Raw genomic sequence first — 21,008 nt, 5'->3', positions numbered from 1 at the left:
GCTAGCCAGGCTGCGCTCCCTGTTTAACTGGCCGGCAGGGGAGCAGGTGGGAGCACCAGTGCCTACCCCTGCAAGTGCCGGCCGGGGAGCGGGGCCGCCAGCAAAAGCAGCCGCACTGCTTGTGGAAGTGGCCATGGGACTTCCAGAAGTGGCATGGCCACTTTCATGACAAGTGAGATTTGTTGCCGGCGGACAACTCACCTCCCCCGGGGTCACTGACTGGTGTCAGGGGGGGACATGCCCCCTCTGACTCGAGGCACCAGACACCCACACTAACAGAAGTCCTTCTAAAATTCTGTAGTTTATACACACCTGTTCAGGTCAAAAATCTTACGTAAGAAATGAGGTTGAATGTAACTTCTTACTGATGCTTTGAAATAAAAGGGGGAAAAAAGGAAGCTGAAGCCACATAAATGGTTATATTTTAATCATTCTGTTCAATGCATTGGCTCTCTAAATATTTTCTCAGATCAAGTCATAGCTGCCTGTGCTTTATGCCATGACTATCATAAACAAATATTAATAGAACCAAGGCTGACATACATTAATACAAAATGTTTAATTCATGAATCTTTTGGTAAATTTTAAGGTAAATATTAAATAGGTAAATGAACGTTAAGAAAAAATTGCATATAAATAAAAATATTGTTTAAATGAAGATCAGTATGTATGCAAATGTTTTCCATGTTAATGCAATACTACCTCTTCCCGCCAGTTATTTTGTACAACTTTCATCTATCACTTCTTTTATTGTTTCCAGTTTCACAGAGTATGTCACCTTCTAGTTATAACACATTGGGTCATTGCTGTCCCTGTGATGATGAATAATTATCTTAATATATTGGCAGCAGAATACATTAGTATTTGCCCCTTACATTTTCAATATACTTTGTACAGTTGTAGTTGTGTGTAAATCCTATTGAAATCGATAATGTCCTGTAGTTATTCCTTCATTAAAATTCTTAAAAACTGTACACATTATAGACAATATTCTGAAAGAGTAATATAGACTGCAGTAATGACATGTGTTTTAAGTCGCACACTCCAATAAATACAGTTTATAGGTTGAGCGCCACTGTACAAACGGCCTTATCACTTAACACTATAAACTGCTTGATGAAAATTACATGTTCTTTCTTCATTTCGCAATGTGCCACCTTTGAAAATGAAAGTAGTATACAGCAGTGGGGGCCAGCCTTTTTGGCAGGCATGCCACAAATTGGCACTTCGCCCTCCCCAAGTGCCACTTTGATCTCCTTCCTGTGCCTAATCTGTTGCACTGCTCCCTACTCTGCTCCCCATCTAATCTGCTGCTCTATTTTCTGCTCCTTACCTGATATACTTCTCTGGTTTCTGCTTCCTGCCCTTTCTGTGCTTCGTGTCCTGTTCCCAATCTGCTCTGTCACAGACAGAGGCCGCCTGGACCACTTGTGGTCCAGGTTGCCTACCCCGGTATACACACTGCATGTGGTGTCCATCCGTATGGCATTCCCAGGTTGCTATCCTGAAGCAGTGTAGATGTGGCTTTAGGGTCTGGTCCAGTGGAAGCCATTCCATTGATTTTGGTGAGATTAGGATTTTATTTCTGTACATCCTAGTTAGCCATTTGATTTTTGATTAAGGTGCAATTCACTATCTGATTAACCAAGTTCTCATTTTCTTGTGTTTCTAGGTAGGTTAATGCTTTCATCTTAATTTCTAATTTCTGTACTGTTTTAAGTAAACCACTCCACATACATTTTTTTTTAAATTAACCAATAACAAGCTGTTCAGTGAACCACTTCACTCTTGTGACTTCTGTTTTGGTCACCTATTTGAGTTTTTCCAGGATTGCCCGTATTTCCTGTGGGTGATAATTCCAAGGTCCTGCTCCACCCTGTAAAGTAGATAAAAACATACAGTATCCCTCAGATCTATTGCCAGGATGATGACACCCTACTGAGTTCAGAGTTGGCAACTTCATAGTCAGAGCTGAGTAGGTAATTAGAGAGTCATAAGTGGCTGCCTGATGGTCACCCTTTCTGCTGTACCAAGCAGAAACACCACAGCAGAAAATGGGACCTAGAATCTTGGATACAAACTTAAGAGACTATCTCTTAGATAATAAATGAAGTTTTAAGCTTATCCCTTCAAAGTTGTATACTGAGACTAGAAAGATAGAATGTATATCCTTAACCCCTTTAAAGATAATTTAAATTAAATAGAACTTGAACAGGAATAGTCTGCAGTTACCAGATGATAATAATAGACACTAAATATCTTGAAATACAATAGAAGGGTTAATGACATCCTCAGAGTGCTTCTTTTACTGCTGGGTAAACTGATACACAGAGATTAGGGCCAGCCCACAAGATAAGCACAGAGAGAAGTAGTCATGTTAATTGGAAAAGTCAGGCAGAAGACAGGGCAGACTTGCATTTTAGATGCTATATAATTCAGAGATGCGTAGGTCAGAATAGAGATGGAATTGGAAAGGAAGGTTTTGCTTGCTCCCAATCCTGTGCTCAACAGGTTTTAAAAACATCTAGAGTAAATCTCTAGGCAGAACCAAAACACACTCTATAAAAATATACAGCATGCCAATTCTGTGTGTTGCTAATCATTTTCTGTGAATAAGGTGCTTAACGAAGAAATGGGACATAATGAAAACTATTATTCCTCTGTTCATAAAATATGCCACTGGGCATTTTAGAAATTAAAATTTCAGTATAACATGCTCAAAGTTCACTACCTTATAAACAACCTTTCCTCCTCGAAGCAGGTAAAGCCTTTCTGGCAGAGCAGCATACTTTGAGCTGCTAAGGTTTTCCATAGTATCCACAACAACTGGGCATAAGGGGTTCTTTTTCAGAAGAAACTCTGCAGCCCTTTTTCGATCTTCAAGGTTTTGGTGATTTTTAATAACAATATTATTTTTGAAAGCCCATCCATCTAAAACAAAAACGGCAAATAAATGGGGATTTTTCATCTGTTATGCATGTGTAAAACAGAACTAGCATTATAAGCAAAACATATTCCATTAAAAGAATAGTATTAGGTTGGAAAGCCACATATTTGCAAGTGAGGAAATGCCAACATTAAATTGCCCACGCAGCATTGATTCAGTGCCCTCGTGTGCTTGCATTATGATACAGTTAAAATACTCGGCTGTAGCATGGCCTACAGCAGCCCAGAGCGGGAGTTGCAGAGAAAGTCCAGCTGTCCTTGGGCTGGATTATGCCCAGTGCACATAGGATCTTTGTGGAATTTTAACTGCTAAAATCTAAGTCTGTCCTGCTCCTGTGTCACCGTGACTCCATATAAAGCCTTGTGATTCACTCAAATCGGGGCAAATGTTCCTGAGCATGGCAAAAGTCCCCTGCCACTAAGGCTACCCTCCACCAAACTTAAGTCCATGTTCCAGACGGTGGGCACCAACCTTTTTGGCAGGTGTGCCACAAATTAGCCCCACAACCTTCCCTGATGCCACTCTGATCCCCTTCCTCAGACCAATCTATTGCTCTTCCTTCTGCTCCCTGCACTATCTGCCACCGTGCTGGAAGTCCCCTCCCTGATCTGCCACATGCCATATAGAGGGTGCCCATGCCACTTGTGGCACCTGTGACAGAGGTTGGCCATTCTGTTCCAGAAGGTAAAGGCACAAAAGTTTGGAATGTTTATTTTATTTACTTATGTATTTCTTTATTTATTACATTTACACCCTAACAAAGGCTCAAGGAAGCTTACAATAAGAGACAAACCAGCTATGCCAGTAACTCTCTATGGAAAGTGTTATTTAGCCCTATTTTTTCCACCAGCGTCCACACAATTTTGGGTCCTTCAGTTTTTGTACGCTCGATTTTGAGATGCCTACAATCTGATAATCAAAACAACATGAGTGCTTACAGTTTTTGTTTTAATCAATAGGTCCTTGAACCTGAGAACTTTTTAAAATCAGGGCAATCGGGATGCTATATTAAGCAGAATGATTAGCAGAGACTTCTAAAAACAGGCTGTAATTTATAAACACCTTTTTCCTCATCTGGAATGTAGGGATGATGGTAATACTCATCTTTGCAAAATGCTGCCAGGTTATCAGATGAAAATGTACTAAGTTCATTTTTATGATTGCTCTGCTGCTCCTGTTTAATATACATCCTTAGGGTGACCATGGGGCATTGCTCTTGGATTCACTGGAAGCCACCCCTTATAAGTTACAGTGTCATACTGAAAAACATTATAGTTTCATACTCACATTTTCTTTATATACTGCTAGTAGGTTTACAGTGAAAGATGGCAGCTGATTTGACTTGAAATTCTAATTTTATAAGTAGTATCAGCTATAACCTCAGAGGGATTCATTAGCCCATGTAATATCAGTTCAGTTGTAGTACTTGGAAAAGGGGATAACTTTTAAGTTGTATGTTTTTTGTGTTGTTTTAAGTTGCTCTCTGTACTGTACCTGTTGCATGAGCTTCTTCAATGTAGATTAAAAGGAAATCTGCTATGGGGTTGAAATCTTCGACAAGCTTGTTGAACTCGTCAAATTTCAACAGAAATGAAGGTCAGGTGCAGCTTCCAAAATTCAAAACTAAAGGTCTGTTGCCTAAAACAGACATGAAGGATATTGTTAGGCATTTAAAACCCAGTCTTCCAATAAGCTTGCCAAAAAAGGGACCCCATACCCATGCGAAGTTCCACTGAAGTCATTATGGCATAGGTGTGTTGCCCACACCAAGTTCATTGTAGGATCTGAATCTTGCATTGTAAACATCTGGGGCCAGGTCATTGTTTCAAAATTGTATGTTCAGTATCTGGCTCTACTGGTCTGCAGTCTGCTAAATTTCTAACTGCTACTGTACAGCACATTAGTATGAAGAACTAAACCCCCCCATACTATCCTGCATGTTCTTCATACAGAATATTTTTCAAAGTGAAAAAAGCACAAAGGATCACATTTTTTAAGTTCAATACCTGACATGAGGTTTCCAAACCTATTTTTAGGGATCTTGTTGATTGTCATACATTTTGAGTACCCACAACTCTAGCTGATTTCATAGTTTCATAGTTTCTAGGGTTGGAAGGGACCTGACCAGATCATGAAGTCCAAACCCCTGCCATGGGCAGGAAAAAGTACTGGGGTCAGACAACCCCAGCAAGGTGTTCATCCAGCCTCCTCTTAAAGACCCCCAGGGTAGGAGCCAGCACCACTTCTCTTGGAAGTTGGTTCCAGATCCCAGCCGCCCTGACCGTGAAGTCGCGCCTCCTGGCGTCTAGCCTGAATCTGCCCTCTGCCAGCTTGTGACCATTATTCCTGGTCACTCCTGGTGGTGCTCGGGGGAACAGGGACTCCCTCAATGCCGGCTGGTCTCCCCCGACTAGTTTGTAACAGGCCACTAGATCCCCCCTCAGCCTTCTCTTGTGGAGGCTGAACAGGTTCAGGGCCCATAGCCTCTTCTCGTAGGACCTGCCCTGCTGTCCCCAGATCATGCGAGTGGCCTCCTCTGGACCCTCTCCATGTTGTCCACATCCCTCCTGAAGTGCGGCGCCCAGAACTGGACGCAGTACTCCAGCTGCGGCCTGACCAGGGCCGCATAGAGGGGGAGGATCACCTCCCTGGACCTGCTCGAGATGCATCTGTGGATGCAGGACAAGGTGCGGTTGGCCTTCCTGACCGCGTCCCCACACTGCCGGCCCATGTTCATCTTGGCATCAATGATGACTCCAAGATCCTTTTCTTAAGTGGAAGATGCAGACCTCAGAATTTCTGAAAATCTGACCTTTGTATTTAGAGGTCTATATTCAGATGTAGGACCCATACTACAGGTATACCATTTGAAAAACTTGGTGATATCTTTGGTAATACATTCTAGGTGTTCATGATTTCAGTATGGTTCGGGAACGCTCAAACAGAACTGTGGTTATTCATTAGTATTATTCATTAAACAGGTGCTGTGCAACCCACACAAATAAACATTGCTTCAGGTTTAACAGTCTGTTTGCATAAGCATGCAGATGCTTTGCTATAAGCCTCCACATAAATGTTTGCAGGGCCTCAGCTGGAGGGCTTTCAAGGACTTAAACATGTCTTTTAGCCAATGCTCCTGAATTTGTTCAAGATATTCCTACCTGTAGTGCTTAATCTGAAAATAATAATTCCATTACACTAAACATCTAACTTTGGATGCAGCTCCCTATAAATATCATGCATACTGAGCTGGTATGCAAACCATGCTATATCTATTTGGAAATTTTCCTTGACTTTTTTTTGTTGAAGTTCTGAATAACATTATGGAGACTGGAGAGTACAGTTTAATGATTAATAATTTGTTCTATAGAGATCAAAGTACAAACCATTTTTTACCTTGGAATAAAACTTCTGGCCATTTGGGAGCTGGGACCTATAAGAACATTCTGGTTTTTAGTTTGGTTAATGACTTTGGTGTCAGAACATTGCTCACTTTGCATAACAATATACAGAAGTTGTAAAATCCCTGGTCCTGGTTACAGGGGTATATAGTTGTAGCCGTGTTGGTCTAAGGACATAGGCAGACAAGGTTCATTGGGCAAATGTGATATCTTTTATTAGACCAACTCAAATAGTTGGCAAAAATCTTCTTTACAAGCTTTCAGGTATAAATACCCTTTGTGGGGCTGAGGAAGTGTCTGCAGTTGGTGTGTGCTCTTTCTGGATGGAGCGAATAGCAAAGAAGCCAGAGGCTGGGATGCATGCAAGAAAGGCAGTCAGTGAAGATGTAAATTGAGGAGTCAGTGTGTGAGAGACAGGCTGACGAGGAGGGGAATGAATGTAGCTGGTAAATAGTGGAGAGGTATCTGGGGAGGTTCTGGTTACATTTTCTGCTGCTTTCACCATGACGAGAGGTATCTCCCCATACAGAAAGCGTGGCAGAAGGTCACAAGTTTAATAGCTAGATGCTTTACAGAAGAATAATAGTGTAGTATAAAAGACAGACACACAGATTGCTTTGTAAAGCTGTCACTCTGTGTACGTGGCATGAATGTGACCGATCTTTTCTATCAAACAAATCACTACAGATAGATCATCTAAATTGGCATGTACATTATTTGTAAGTGAATCCTCAGATCACCCCAATTCCCAGCTCCTTAGCTTATCTCAGGCAGTTTGACTACACCCTCTATTTCATTTACCTTCTCTACCTTTCCCTTCTTTACCATGGGGGGCAACTTGCGCGTCTGAATGCACTCACCTTGCATGAAATCCAAGATGTGATGAGCTTTACCTTCCAAGTCCGCTACCGGGGTGTTGGGAGCCGCATGTCCCTCAAATGCTTCATCCTCCAGCCTTTTCCACTTCACTTTCAACACAAAGAGCAAATATTTGAAGCTAAAGAACGTCGGACCCCAGTTCTCATAGCTGAACTTTGAATTCCTGACCATGCTGCTCTTCTGCCCCAGTTTTAGAATGTGTCTTTTCACAGCTTCTGGGAACAATATCATCAGTATTTTACCAACAGCAGTGCACAGACACATGTACAAAAGGATCCAGACTTTTTGTAGAAATACTTTCATTCGGAACATCTTTGCAGAGCTATTCTGACTGCTTCAAAATACAGTAAGGGAATCTGAGCAAAGGTAAAGGAGGCGGGGACATGAGGGTAAGGGGAGAGGGATCAGAAAGTCATTTACATAATAGGGCAGAATTTGGTTAATCTTTATGTCTCTACTGTGCCCCCTGACACCAATGCACAGAGTGGTATTAGTAAGAACAGAACTTTGATCACTACTTTGGGTCTCCTGCTTACCGGCCAAAATCTGAATGAAGCAAGGATGATAACTGTATTAATCCACAAGTAAGGCTTATTTCTGGTGAGCTGTGTGCATTACACATGAGAGAACTGGCTACAACCTGGATGCTTCTCTGGAACAATAAGTCTCATAGCAATTTGGGGCTCAGTCTTGCAAATATGAGTGTGCTAATCTTTGATCATAGGAGAAGCCCACTTAAACTGACTTCTGCTTCAGATATGAAACTATGTTTTTCAGGACTGGGGTGCTCAGCAGATACCATGAGATATGGGGGCTTTGGCATTTTTTTGGACTCAGCCTGCCAAAAAAACATTTCTTCTGCCCTCACCCACCCTTACTGATGTTTCCTGACCATCAAGCTTTAGAGATGAAAAAAAAAGTCCTAATAGATTTTTAGGCTAAGGACAGAAATTACACATAATCTGGTTTAATAATCTGGAACTAGTTGATCAGACTCTAGTTTAAAACTGTAACAGGACATAAGTTCAGTGCCCATAAACCAGTTTCAAAATGGCCAAAACAGGTTTAAAGTACACCTAGTTGAATGTAGTATCAGACTTAAGTGATTTGGGTCAAACCAGTTCATGGAACTTCTGTCCTAGACCCCTTCCTGGTTCAAGTTAGACCACAGTCCTCCAGCATCCCAGCATACTTTTCAGCCCTGGGCTGTCTCTAGAGAGCAGGGCTAACCCCACCCCTCTGCTTTCTAGCTGGAGCAGGGGCAGGCATGTGGCCTTAGGTGTACCCCCCTAAGGCTAAGGAGGTAGGGAGGGGGTTTATTCCCCTTGGGGACTGCAGCCAGGTGACCACAGCCAGGGTCCACCTGGCTGCGGCAGGGTAACCCCTTTCACTGCTACTGTGGCAGGGGTGGGGGTGTTGCTAGAAGCAGCCGGCTGGCATAATCCTGCCATCTGCCTGTCTCAGCTGTGGCTGAGGCTGGGGCTGTGGGGCTGAGCTGGGTTGGCTCATGAGTGCTGCTGATGGTGGGCACAAAGGAGCTGGCCCAGGCAGGGCCCTTCCCAGCTGGCTGCAGCTCAGGCTGGGGCCACAGGAGCTGTGCTTGTCCACACCATGCAGAGGACTCAGCAGTGGCAGCAATACACAAGCCCCCGGGGTGGGCGGTTGCTGGGCTCCAGGCCGGCCAACGCCTCCAAGCTGGCCTGGCCAGCCACAGACACAATTGTCATGTCCTGCACAGCGAGTCCTGCTGCCAAAACGCCCGCCCACAGCTGCAGCAGTGTCACATCCGCACCACAGCCCAGCCAGCTGCCACCCGTGTGTCAGGCCAGGCTGTCATGGAGCCACAGCCAGCTGGGAAGGGCCCTCCTCCTGCAGCCCATCCCGAGCCGGTCCCACCATCCAGCTGCTTTGGTGAGGGCTGAGCAGGGCTGGCTGCAGAGGGGCCGTGGAGGCAGGGCTCTTCCCAGCCAGCTGCAGCTCCGTGACAGCCTGGCCCGGCCTGGGCTTGGGGAGCCTGGACCAATCTGGCTGCACAGCTCCCACAGCCCCAGCCCAAGCCGCAGCCCGCTGGGAAGGGTCCTGCCCTGCCATCCGACCACCTTGCCTGGAGCTGGGACTGAGCTGGGCTGGCTCGTGGATGCTGCTGAGGTTGGGCATAGAGGGGGCCAGGCCCTTCCCAGCTGTCCTGCAGCTCAGACTGGGGTTGTGGGAGCTGCGTGCCCAGCTCCCGGCTCCCCATACCTAGGCCGGGCTGGGCTGTCAGGGAGCCGCTGAGGCAGTGCTGCACAGAGCCCCCATCCCCACCCTCCCTCCCGTGCCCTGCAGCAGGGAAGGAGAAGAGGGAGAGTCTTGCCAGCCGCAGGCTGGGCTGGGTTGTCAGGGAGCTGCGGTGGCCGGCAGGGCTCTCCCTCTCCTCCTCCTCCCCTAGCACTGGTGCAGGTCTAGCCATGCCCTCGCTCCCACTGCTCCGTGCCAGCTAGGGGCTAGGGGCTGGCTATACTCCCTCTCCCCCCGTCTGAAAAGCCTGGCAGCCCTGCAGGCCAGGGTGGGGGTTTAAACCACTCCCTAGTCATACTCAGGCCTGTGAGGGCCTGGCCAGCCCCTCCCCCCCACCAGCTCAGCTTTTCTCCTGGAAGGGAAGGGAGGGCTGCTCTAGTGCCCCCCACTTTTGGCCTGAGCCACTGCAAGCATGTGCCTGCATATCCAGAACCAAAAATGAATGTCTGCTCACTTGCAAATCGGTTCAGCCTAGGCAGGCTAGACAAACCTACAAAGGTTGAATCCAGGCTTGGACTTTTTGAATGTCTGTCCCTAGCCTTCGTCTCTAAAACACTCTTAAAAGACTTGTTTTGGGGCCTACGTTGCAGCTTCTTCCCTTGGGTGACGAGGCAGAAGATGTCTTTTAAGAGGGGGTTGGAAGCAGTGGTTCTCCACCTCTTTTAGATGCGAGGCCCCCTTCATTACTCTCGAAGCTCCCTTCGGAAAACGCCAGTTCTTTGTTTTCACTCAGTTTTTCTGACAACGGAAAAATAATAAAGTGTGGGGTTTTTTCTGTCTTGAAGAACCCAGGCAGCGCAGAGCAGGGCAGCATGTTTTGAACACCGTAGATTCCTCCTGGAAACCTCGGCTTTGTCCTGCGAGCGGCGTTTGCACACCAGCAGTGCCTGCCCTGCACAGCACCCCGGGGTCCCCCAGACAGGATCTCAGGGGGCTGCAGCTCCTGGTTGAGAGTCATCGGTTCAAAGGCAAAAAGAGGAGTTCCCATCTGAGTCCCTCACTCCCCTTCTTCTTCCCAGTGATCAGGGCTGAGTGCTGCACCCCTCTGCCCTGCTCCCCAGGGCCAGTGCTGAGTCTCAGCCCCTCCCCCAGCCTCGAGCTAAGCAGAGCGTCCTGTCTCTTTAAGCAGGGAGTGCCAGGCCGGCCTCCGGCGGCCGCGCTCCACGGGCACCTGCCCCTTTAAGAGCATGGGACGAGGCGGAAGAGACAAGACTACATCGACGCCTCTGATTGGCTGGCGCTACCTGAAGGCGTTCCGGGCCTCTGTGAGGGCGTGAAGGGGGGAGGGGGGGGGGGACACGGAGAGTAGCTGCGCTCCTGGTTGGCTGGCGCTGCCCAGCGCTGCATGTCGCTTTAACAGGGGCAGACCTGCTGTTGCTGCCCCTCTCGGTCCTGCGGTGGGGGCGGGGCTGCAGCCCGCCCGGGTGGTGCCGGAGCCGGGTCCTGTCTGCGGCTGCGCCCGGGGCCGTGTCCGTGAGACCCGGGCCTGTAGAGAGCACCTGTGTCCGCCCCGCCCGGGCCTGTGCCTGCGCGATCCCAGCCCACCCGTGTGTGTACGTCGCCGGTAGGCGCGTCGCCTACACCCGCGTCCTCTGTACCACCTGGATCCACCTCTGTAGCACCTATATCCGTAGCACCTATATCCGTATCTCTGTCTAGGTCACCTACAGCTGCATCTGCATCTCTATCTATATTTGTATGTGTATGACCTGTATCCACATCTGCATCGATATCACCTATATCAGTCCCCAGATCTGTGTCGCCTGTATCCGCATCTGTATCCATATCACTCATATATGCATCTGTTCGCATCACCTATACCTGTATTGTCCGTGCCTGTGTCCCTATCTATATCACCTATAGCCATATCTGTATCACCTATATCTATATCCATATCACTTATATCCATATCTGTATCACCTAAATCTACATCACTTGTATCTGTATCGCTTATATCTATATCCCTATCACCTATAGCTGCATCTGCATCATCTGGATGTGTATCATCTATGTATTTGCATCATCTGCGTATCACCTGTATCTGTATTTGTGCCTGCACCATCTATATCTGCCATCCGTATCATCCATATCTATATCACTTATGTCTTTATCATCAATATTTGTATCTGCACCATCTGTGTCTATATCGGGATCATCTCTGTCTATACCTAGATGCCTACTTGAGTTAGTCTGCAGGGTACAAATCTACTCTGCCTTCTCTTTAATTGCCACCAGCTCTGCACTCCAGGTTTATGTCTCTGTTCAGGTTTAACCGGCTTTCTCCGGCATGGGATCTTTAATTGCCACCAACTCCAGGCTCATATCACTGTGTTTGGGGGTGAAACTGCTGCAAGGGTCATGCTTTCTTTTGGGGTCCAGCAGACAAGCCTTCATATGCCAGCTAGGGGGTGGACCCAGCGAGGAAGGAGGGACACACTCAATGCCATTTGCCTTCTTTTAACTTTAACTGTTGCTTATTTTTTCATTTCAGGTGATTACTTTAGGCTGATCTGCTGTTTCAGATATTTCTAAGTTCTGGATGCTGGCGGCAGAGCCTTGTGAATGAATGGCGGCTGTGGATGACTTAAAGTTTCAAGGTACACTATCAGAAGGCATTTATGGTCTGCTCTGTGCTGTCTTTTCACAGCATTGGATGCAAGTGCACTCGGGTTCGCAAAAGCTTATGTTGTATATGTATATCTTATTTACTTAGTCTGTAAAGGTGCCTCTTTACCCTGCCTTCCGACCAACTTCAGGCTAACACCCCTACCTACCTCTCTCTGCATTTGGAAATGTTAGGGGTATAGCACAGTAAAGGGAGACTGAATTAACCTCTGTGATACCTTTTGAAAGCCTTTGAAGTGTTTGTTGTTTCTGTCTTGGATCCTTGGAAATATAAACTTAAGCCTGCTCCTGCAAGTAATGTTGTTAATTGGTTGATTCTTACTGTGTGTTCAACACATGGGATGCAGTCAGAAGCTAATCTTTACCAGTTGATTGATCCTTACTGTCTAGTTGGACAGTTGGCTCTGCATAGGCAGATTTTCATATGTATGCTTAGCCTTGGTAAAGGTCTGCCTGGAACACTGATGGCTGGATGTACAAGCTTTAGGACTCTGATGTTTACTTAGCCCAAGAGAAGTCCTAGTTGGGAAGAAGGCACAACATTTTATTAACTGAAAGGACTGTCCTCTTAGTCCATTCAGGACCACTGGGTATTATCAAAGTGGTAAGAAATCCCGTATCCTCGGAATCCATAACAGTCATAGAACTGGGCTTTTGGAATAACGGGTTAAAAAACCCAACAATTTCTACACTTGAAAATAACCTTTGCTGTAATATGCTTGTTTGCAGAATTTGATGATGCAGCTAATTTGCTGGCAGTCAACCCAGATGCCACTACAATAAGCATTGATGAGCCTAGTGAAAACCCCAAAACTCAGCATGGTCTTCTGCAAGATACCGGGAGAGAGGAAGACGATGAGTTATTGGGGACTGATGACTCGGACAAAACCGAGGTAACAATAACATGCTTCTAATGTACCTATCGACACGTGCATACAGACATGTGCTCCACATAAAATACAGCAAGGGCTAGGTGCAGGGAAGTGTTCTTTTTAGTTTCATCTCTCAATGAACTCACATTTACAGACTGGAAGAAAGTCAGAGTGGTGCCCAACCTTTTCAGCCTTTGAGCTGGATGAATGACGCCAAATTTAGGCTGTGGGCCTGATCTGGTGAGTGGTGCTGGCACAGCCAGGGCCTACTCCAACCACATGGAAATGGCCTGGCCGGGGCTGGATACAGTCACGCGGAGCTTGGAAATTTGAGTGGCGGGGCGGAAGCAGAGGTCGTTGCCGTTGCTCTTCCTCTGCCAAATTTCCAAACTACTTACATGGCTCTGGGGGTTGAGCACCCCTGTGTAACGTAAGACTCCAAGACTTGTATATTTTAGTACATTTAGTGGTGTGTTCATTAGATTTGGGGACACTAGTTGGATAAATGTTGTTGTAGGTTTCATTATTTCTAAATCTCCTAAGAAAAATGAGGCTAGGGATCCTAACCCAGTTGAAAAGAGAATGCCATATTTTGGAATAAACACTCCCAAAGCAAAGGTCTCCAGATAAGAATTCTTAACCTCTGGGGAATGAATTGTGAAGCGATTCTTTTGCTTACCGTAAAAGCGCATCATAATATTTAGTTTTCCTCAGACAGGGAGCGAGAGAGAGAATTCTAGTTACTATGTAAGATATCTACTGGACTTTAAAAATGACTTGCTACCATGCAGAGTGCATGCTTGTAATATTTTCTACAGCATTCTCTCCTATCTTACAGCTACTTGCAGGACAGAAGAAAAGTGCCCCCTTCTGGACATTTGAATACTACCAGACTTTCTTTGACGTAGACACGTACCAGGTTTGTTACGATCTGTAATATTAATGATCTTATGTCACAAAAAGGAAATAGTGGTTTAATAGTTGATACTGGGGATTAGTGTGTATGTTGTTGCCTGTTGTTTCATCTTTTCTTGTTGAATCTGTTTTTTCGTAGGTCCTAGACAGAATAAAAGGTTCCGTTTTCCCAGTACCAGGGAAGAACTTTGTAAGACTGTATATCCGCAGTAATCCAGATCTTTATGGTATGTTCCAACAGTAATAATCTTTACTCTGAATCCTTGCACACTGGAAACAACTAAGAAGTTGATATTTGTTCTTCCTTTCTTTAATTTTAACAAGAGTGCAGAAGAACCTGCTCTGATTCAGTTGTTTTGCTTCTGTTTAAGGTCCCTTTTGGATATGTGCCACATTAGTTTTTGCCATTGCTATCAGTGGCAATCTTTCAAATTTCTTCATCCATTTGGGCAAGCCAACGTTCCATTACGTGCCTGAGTTCAGAAAAGGTTTGTGAGTCATTGTCAATCTTCTGACTATTCTTCTACTTTTATTTGTGTTCTTGCATCATAAAATCGGTGTGCTTTTTCTTTTTTAGCTAATAAGGCCATATGTAGAAGGGTCACAGTTTTTGCAATGCATAAAGCCATACTAATAAAGTAATAAAAGGGTCCTAACCTTTATGATTTTATTTTTACTTCCAAAGAGACACAACAAATAGATCTTAAGATTGGAGGGACACTGATCACTATATCTCCCAGGAGGTGGCTTTCATGTAAGAAGTAATAACATAGGGCACCTATACATGAGTGCGGAGGTGCTCCGACACACTGGAATTCCAGTGTGTCGAAGCAGGCTCAATCAATTGCTGTGCTCCAGCAGCCTGCTGTGTCTTGTGTATCAGCATCCCTGCGCTTAAAAATGATGCTGGGGGCACTTGAACTAAAGCTCGTTGAACGAGCCTTAGTTCAAGTACCCACGCCACCATTTTTAGGTGCAAGGATGCTGATACACAAGACGTGGCAGTGCTTAAATTAGAGTGGGCTCTTGGAGCCATGCTAATTAAAGTGACCCCCCTCCTCGGAGCATGTGTAAATGTGCTTATAGAATTTTAGCAGAGCATACAGCTGCCAGTGAGATGATACACTCAGCCCACTTACCAAGAGCTTTGCAGGTTCTGTTTTAGGACAAAAAATATAGTGTGAAAGGAAGCAACAATACAAATTGTTCTACTAAAGACAGAGGAGGAACCAATTGCCTGCCCTTTGGTTCTATTTGTATCATGAAAAAGAATACAATACTTATAAAGGACTGTGTGCTTTGTATGTTTGTTTTTTTAATGCTTGGCAATTCATAGACTCAAAGAAAATGAGGGCTGGAAGGGACCTCAGGAGGTCACATCTAGTCCATCCCCCTGCGCAAAGCAGGTCCAGCTAAGGCTTTGTCTAGCTGGGCCTTAAAAACCTGCCAGGATGGAGAGTCCACCACCTCTCTCAGTAACCTGTTCCAGTGCTTCACCACTCTCTTAGTGAGAGAGGTTTTCCTAATAACCAAATTAAACCTCCCTTGCTGCAACTTGAGCCCATTGCTCCTTCTTCTGTCTTCGGCCACCACTGAGAACAGTTTAGCTTCATACTCTTTTGAACCCCTCTACAGGTAGTTAAAGGCTACTATCAAATCCCCCCCTCAGTTTTATCTTTTGCACACTAAATAAATCCAGTTCCCTCAGCCTTTCCTCCTCATAAGCCATGTGCCCCCAGTTGAAAGGAACAATTTCAATTTTAAATATAGTCAGTTGATTTGACTAGATTAATTGACTCTCAATAAATGAGTTGAAAGTAATTTTAGATATTACACCTATTTCTGAGTTTCCCTCTCAATTTGTATGGTTCTTAGTTATGGTTTCTTATTTTAATAGGTTTTTCTTTTTACTTTTGCCATTTCCCCAACAAATGGAAAATACTGAAATTGAGGGTACAGTATTCATAGTCAAAGCAAAGAAATGGAAAACAGGATTTTTTCCCCTCTGATGTAGTCATGCTTGGTGCTGATGATGGGTTTAAAAAAATAGATGTCAGTTCAAATGTCAGTGACTGACTATAGATCCTTAGAGGTTTTTAGTTGTGCCTCTAGGTTTTTAATTTTAGTGTTTCAGTTTTTAAGTTAAAAATTTGAGTCAGTTAGATGCATATTCCAAGCAAGGTGTTAAATCTATCTGCTCTTCTTCTTAATAGTGTCCATAGCTGCAACAACCATCTATGCTTATGCGTGGCTAGTTCCTCTGGCTCTCTGGGGGTTCCTTATGTGGAGAAATAGCAAAGTTATGAACATAGTCTCCTACTCATTCCTGGAGATAGTGTGTGTCTATGGTTATTCACTCTTCATCTATATTCCAACAGCAGTAAGTATGGCCTAATGATTGTTTCATCAAGTGTATTTATGGAACATATCAAAGGTTTTATTACTAAATGTGTGAATGGAAAACTTCCAGGGCTGCCGTGGGTAGTGTGTTTTACCTTCCCTATGAAAATGCGAGTTGGCAAGGACACGACAAAAGAGCGATGGATATTTTAACTCCTTTTGATTATGTAATGTGCTGCCTAATATGAAATGTCTCATTTTCCTGCTGGATGGAGTATTAGTCCTGTTTATCTATGTGGTGGTTTCCTCTGGTAGCTGCTACAGGCGGTGCACTGTTGGCACCTGAAAAAGTTTGTCTGGCTGAACTGTTTTCCACATCTTCATTTGAGACCATTTCTTGGGGAGTTGTAAAAATCTTTCCCAGCAAGTAGAACTTTTTTTTAAGTGCTCTTGCTTTAAGCCTTATTTATTCGCATGCACTATAATTTCACTTGTTCCACATAGTGAGCCTCAGCATGAATATGGCTGCTGGACGTTCCTTTCTCTGATCTAGTGTAGACATATGCATGTAATTGATGCCAGAGGCAGTGCTTCTTACAGTGAAGCAGGAGTAGCATTTGGTATCAGCTTTGGATGGCTGCAGTATGTGGAGCTGTAATGGGATATATGTATCTTATGATAAGAGAATATTTCATAAGTTGTTTTTTGGGGGGGGGTTTCCTCTCCCTCCACCTCCTTTTTTTTTTTTTTTCAGATTTTATGGATTATTCCACAGAAAGCCGTGCGATGGGTTCTGGTGATGTTTGCGCTGTGCCTCTCTGGGTCTGTCTTAGTGATGACATTTTGGCCTGCTGTTCGGGATGATAACCGCAGGATTGCACTGGCTACTATAGCGACCATTGTGCTTCTCCATGCGCTGCTGGCTGTTGGCTGTTTGGTATGACAGGGGTCTCTCTTAGCATTAAAGATGCCTGCTTTTTCTTTGATTTAAAATTTACCTCTTTTGATTTAAAATATCCCTCTACAGTCCCAAGACCACATTTAAATGTGGGGTTAGGAGAGTGTTTGTTTTTGAGCAGATATCTTTAACTGTAAAGCAAACAAAAACCTTTTTAAGGAGGTACTTCAACAAAATGTCAGGTTCTCTGACTTGCAGTTATTTCAAACATAGCACAGAAACTTCTGCAGAATTGATTTGTTTCTACACCAAGAATGTATGTTGAACAATATGTGCAAAAATGTATTCCTCATGTATTAGTCCTAATTATTCCTGGTATTTATGATAGCAACCTTTTATTAAAGTTTTAACCTTTTATCATATGCAGAATTATCTTAGTCAGATAAATGAATCTCTTAATGTTAATCAAATAGTCATTTATTATTTATGAAACACGTAACCTGGCTATCCTTTTGCGAACCAACTCACATGTGAAAATAAGAGAAGTTAGTGCTATCTAAATGCTACAAATAAATGTACTCTGCCTTTGTACAAAACTGGAGAGAGAAGGTCCCAGAATCAGGTTTTTAGAATATCTCTAGAGTCTTTGAAATCCTAGGTTGAAACCCAGAGTAAATGAATTCAGTATGGGGGTGGGGAGGTGGGTACGCTAGAGTGGAGGGACAGGCTGTAATCAGATCTGGACAGGTCAGTGTTGAAACCCATCCTATTCTCATCCGCCCAACCCTGTAACAAATGCAAAGTGCTACACCTGGGGAGGAAGAACCAGCAGCATACCTACAGGCTGGGGAACTCCCTTCTCGTCAGTACAGAGGCAGAAAAGGATCTTGGAGTCATTATTGACTCAAAGATGAATATGGGCTGCCAATGTGGGGATGCAGTCAGGAAGGCTAACCGCACCTTGTTGTGCATCCACAGACACATCTCAAGCAGGTCCAAGGAGGTGATCATCCCCCTCTATGCGGCATTGGTCAGGCCGCAGCTGGAGTACTGCGTCCAGTTCTGGGCGCCGCACTTCAGGAGGGATGTGGACAACATGGAGAGGGTCCAGAGGAGGCCACTCGCATGATCTGGGGGCAGCAGGGCAGGCCCTACGAGGACAGGCTAAGGGACCTGAACCTGTTCAGCCTCCACAAGAGAAGGCTGAGGGGGGATCTAGTGGCCTGTTACAAACCAGTCAGAGGGAACCAGCAGGCATTGGAGGAGTCCCTGTTCCCCCATGCACTACCAGGAGTGACCAGGAATAACGGTCACAAGCTGGCAGATGGTAGATTTAGGCTAGACATCAGGAGGTGCTACTTCACGGTCAGGGCAGCTAAGATCTGGAACCAACTTCCAAGGGAAGCACCTGGGGGTGTTTAAGAGGAGGCTAGATAGACACCTTGCTGGGGTCGTTTGACCCAGCATCCTTTCCTGCCTGTGGCAGGGGGTTGGACTTGATGATCTGCTCAGGTCCCTTCCGACCCTACCTACTACGAAACTATGAAGTACCATGAAACTCAGGATGTATGGAGGGTGAAATTCTGCCTCTTGCTGAAGTGCACAGGCTTTGTCATGAATGTCAGTGGAAGAGTCTCCAAAAGCAGTGCATGACAAGGGTCCCCAAGCAGTGCATCTCATTATATATATATATATATTTTATTTTTCCCCTCTTCTCCAACAATAAAATAATGAGCAATTGGACAAAGTGATATGAAATGTATTTCATTCTAAAGCAGATCCCAGTTATCTATCTTGCCTCTCATTACACATCTTAATTATTAAGTACATTTCACAGCCAGGTTTGGAATTAACCACTTTCAATCCTTGATACAAAATTGAAAACTTGTCTTCCTAAATGCTAAAATTGCATCTGTGTAAAGAATATGCTGTGGAAATGAACAATGTGGGTGCGAATGGTAGACATACCTCATTTCTAAACTTTTGTCTTTTTCCCCCTAATAATGCAGGCATACTTTTTTGATGCCCCTGAGCTGGATGTTTTGACAACTACTGCATCTGCTCAAAATGGAACTGCACTAGTAACTAAGACACAGTAATTATGGTAAGAATGATATTATCTATTCTGCTGTAGTCATTTAAAAATAATGGTTGTGGCTAACAGTCTGGAGCCATTTTTCCTGAATGTATTACTACAGCTAAGGGTTTGCAGATAACAATAATTACTTTACACGTGGTACATGTGCACAGAGCAGCAGCTAAGCATTTTCCTGTTAATGGCAGGTATTAAATATGGCTATAAACATACAGAGAAACTTTGGAACAAACAAATATACCTTTTCTGAAGTTAATCTTCAGTAAACAAATAATATTTTGAATAAGATTTTTAAAAATATTTTACTTTGCCCATTTGGTTTTTAAGCAGAGTTGTGGGTTTTTTTAAACTTAAAAATACCGGCTTGCTAAGGGCCTAATTAAAGGTTTTTCTTTGACAGTAAATGTATACAGTAGTGTGCAAATAAAGCACTTTCAAAATTAACTGATGATAAATTATACCTTTGTTCCTTCTGATTTGAGTAATGATAGGTTGGACATGTCTCTGACTTCCAGAGATGCCGCCTTTCAAAGCAGTCATTTCTGTGCATAGGGGGATCCATGAATTTTCCAAGTGTTTGGCTTAGCATCTGCAATATCCATATGGGCTCTGTTCCATGTGTGGGATGGCGTAAATTTTTGCTTCCTAGTAGGTGGGGGTGTGGCCAATGCAGACAACACTTGGTGTCTTTCTAGAAGTTAGGAGATATAGGAGACAGGCCTGGAAAGGCATGTGATACTTTAAAGACCAAAGCCACCCAAATACATTGATTATTTGCTCTTTTGCAAATCAGAAGTATTCTTACCGCATTTAGTTGCCGACTGCCTATTTGCTTGGTATTTGTTAAAATACAGCTATCTGAGCCTTGGAAACACAAGCATGACAATTTTCCAGCCATAATATAAGGTACCGGCTTAGATGGGTGATAACAAATAATGACTCTCCAAAAAGCAATGTCTCATCCCAGGTGACTGAAAGAATACTGAGTGCTAGGAAAACTTTATTTAGATACAAATATGCATGCATCTTTATGCCATTTTTCTTATTCATACAGCATTTTAATATTCATGTGTCGCTTTTTCTGACTTCCAGATTACAATGCCTGTTTCTTCATCTGTGTACAGTAACTTTATTTTAAATATTTTTCACTGAAGGGAATGGAAATTGCAAAAACTAAAGGGAAAAAAACATCTAAGAGGAAAATCTAGTGGTATTTCATGGATTTGTGAACATCTAAATGCTGAAAAGAAGACTAACCAAGTGGTTAATACAAGTAGATTTTTAGAACTGTAAGTCTTACTTCTTATACAGTTGGGTTTTTTAAATTATTTTTTGCATATCTTGCACTCCCTGCAGTGTGGTCTGTCAATAAAATACTCCAGAGGGTGATTTGAAATGATTATTTCATAGGTGAAAGAGGATTGATGTTCCTCTTTTGAAGAGCTTGTACAGCTTCAGTTTGCCAAAATCCGTTGTGATAAACATGTTTCAGCCAACCATACTTTGTCTGACAAGATTATTCTTTCCATCCTAAATTTCTGTTTTAATATTGGTGTATTAGTAAACTACATGGAACTACTTAAGCTTGGCACTGAAATTAGGAAATAGCAGTGCAAAGAAATAGTGGGCATGCCTACACGTTCATTAATGTGCTGTAATTACAGTGCATTAAGTTGTGTACCTTTAATAATGGTTCTAACTTACTGCACCGTAATCAGCGGTAGCACTGGCACGCGCTTTTTTGTGATGCTAATACACA

General features: G+C 44.0%; 2 protein-coding genes across 4 annotated transcripts; one reads left to right on the top strand and one right to left on the bottom strand.

Annotated features, from left to right (window-relative positions):
- Positions 1-412: 412 nt before the first annotated feature.
- Positions 413-7,731, bottom strand: DIO1 (iodothyronine deiodinase 1). The gene is made up of 4 exons (XM_090048232.1): positions 7,209-7,731; positions 4,442-4,585; positions 2,732-2,931; positions 413-1,876 (listed from the first exon to the last, which is right to left on the bottom strand). The coding sequence occupies exons 1-4, from the start codon at positions 7,537-7,539 to the stop codon at positions 1,811-1,813; spliced, it is 741 nt and encodes a 246-aa protein (XP_089904358.1). The 5' UTR covers positions 7,540-7,731; the 3' UTR covers positions 413-1,810.
- Positions 7,732-10,810: 3,079 nt separating this feature from the next.
- On the top strand, positions 10,811-20,748 carry YIPF1 (Yip1 domain family member 1). Of its 3 annotated transcripts, none has more exons than XM_090048831.1 (10): positions 10,811-11,057; positions 11,996-12,101; positions 12,859-13,022; positions 13,840-13,920; positions 14,056-14,143; positions 14,288-14,404; positions 16,130-16,296; positions 17,011-17,193; positions 19,164-19,258; positions 20,404-20,748. In XM_090048831.1, the coding sequence occupies exons 2-9, from the start codon at positions 12,071-12,073 to the stop codon at positions 19,251-19,253; spliced, it is 921 nt and encodes a 306-aa protein (XP_089904957.1). In that variant the 5' UTR covers positions 10,811-11,057; positions 11,996-12,070; the 3' UTR covers positions 19,254-19,258; positions 20,404-20,748. The 3 variants fall into 3 exon arrangements, with proteins under 3 accessions (XP_089904957.1, XP_089904955.1, XP_089904956.1); XM_090048829.1 differs by having other exon boundaries at positions 20,342-20,748; XM_090048830.1 differs by having other exon boundaries at positions 10,811-11,068; positions 20,342-20,748.
- Positions 20,749-21,008: the final 260 nt, after the last annotated feature.

Source organism: Crocodylus siamensis, chromosome 5 (assembly GCF_052110815.1).
Source record: "Crocodylus siamensis isolate JL-2025a chromosome 5, ASM5211081v1, whole genome shotgun sequence".
In the NCBI taxonomy this organism is placed as follows: Eukaryota; Metazoa; Chordata; order Crocodylia; family Crocodylidae; genus Crocodylus; species Crocodylus siamensis.
This window is presented reverse-complemented; position numbering and strand designations above follow the sequence as displayed.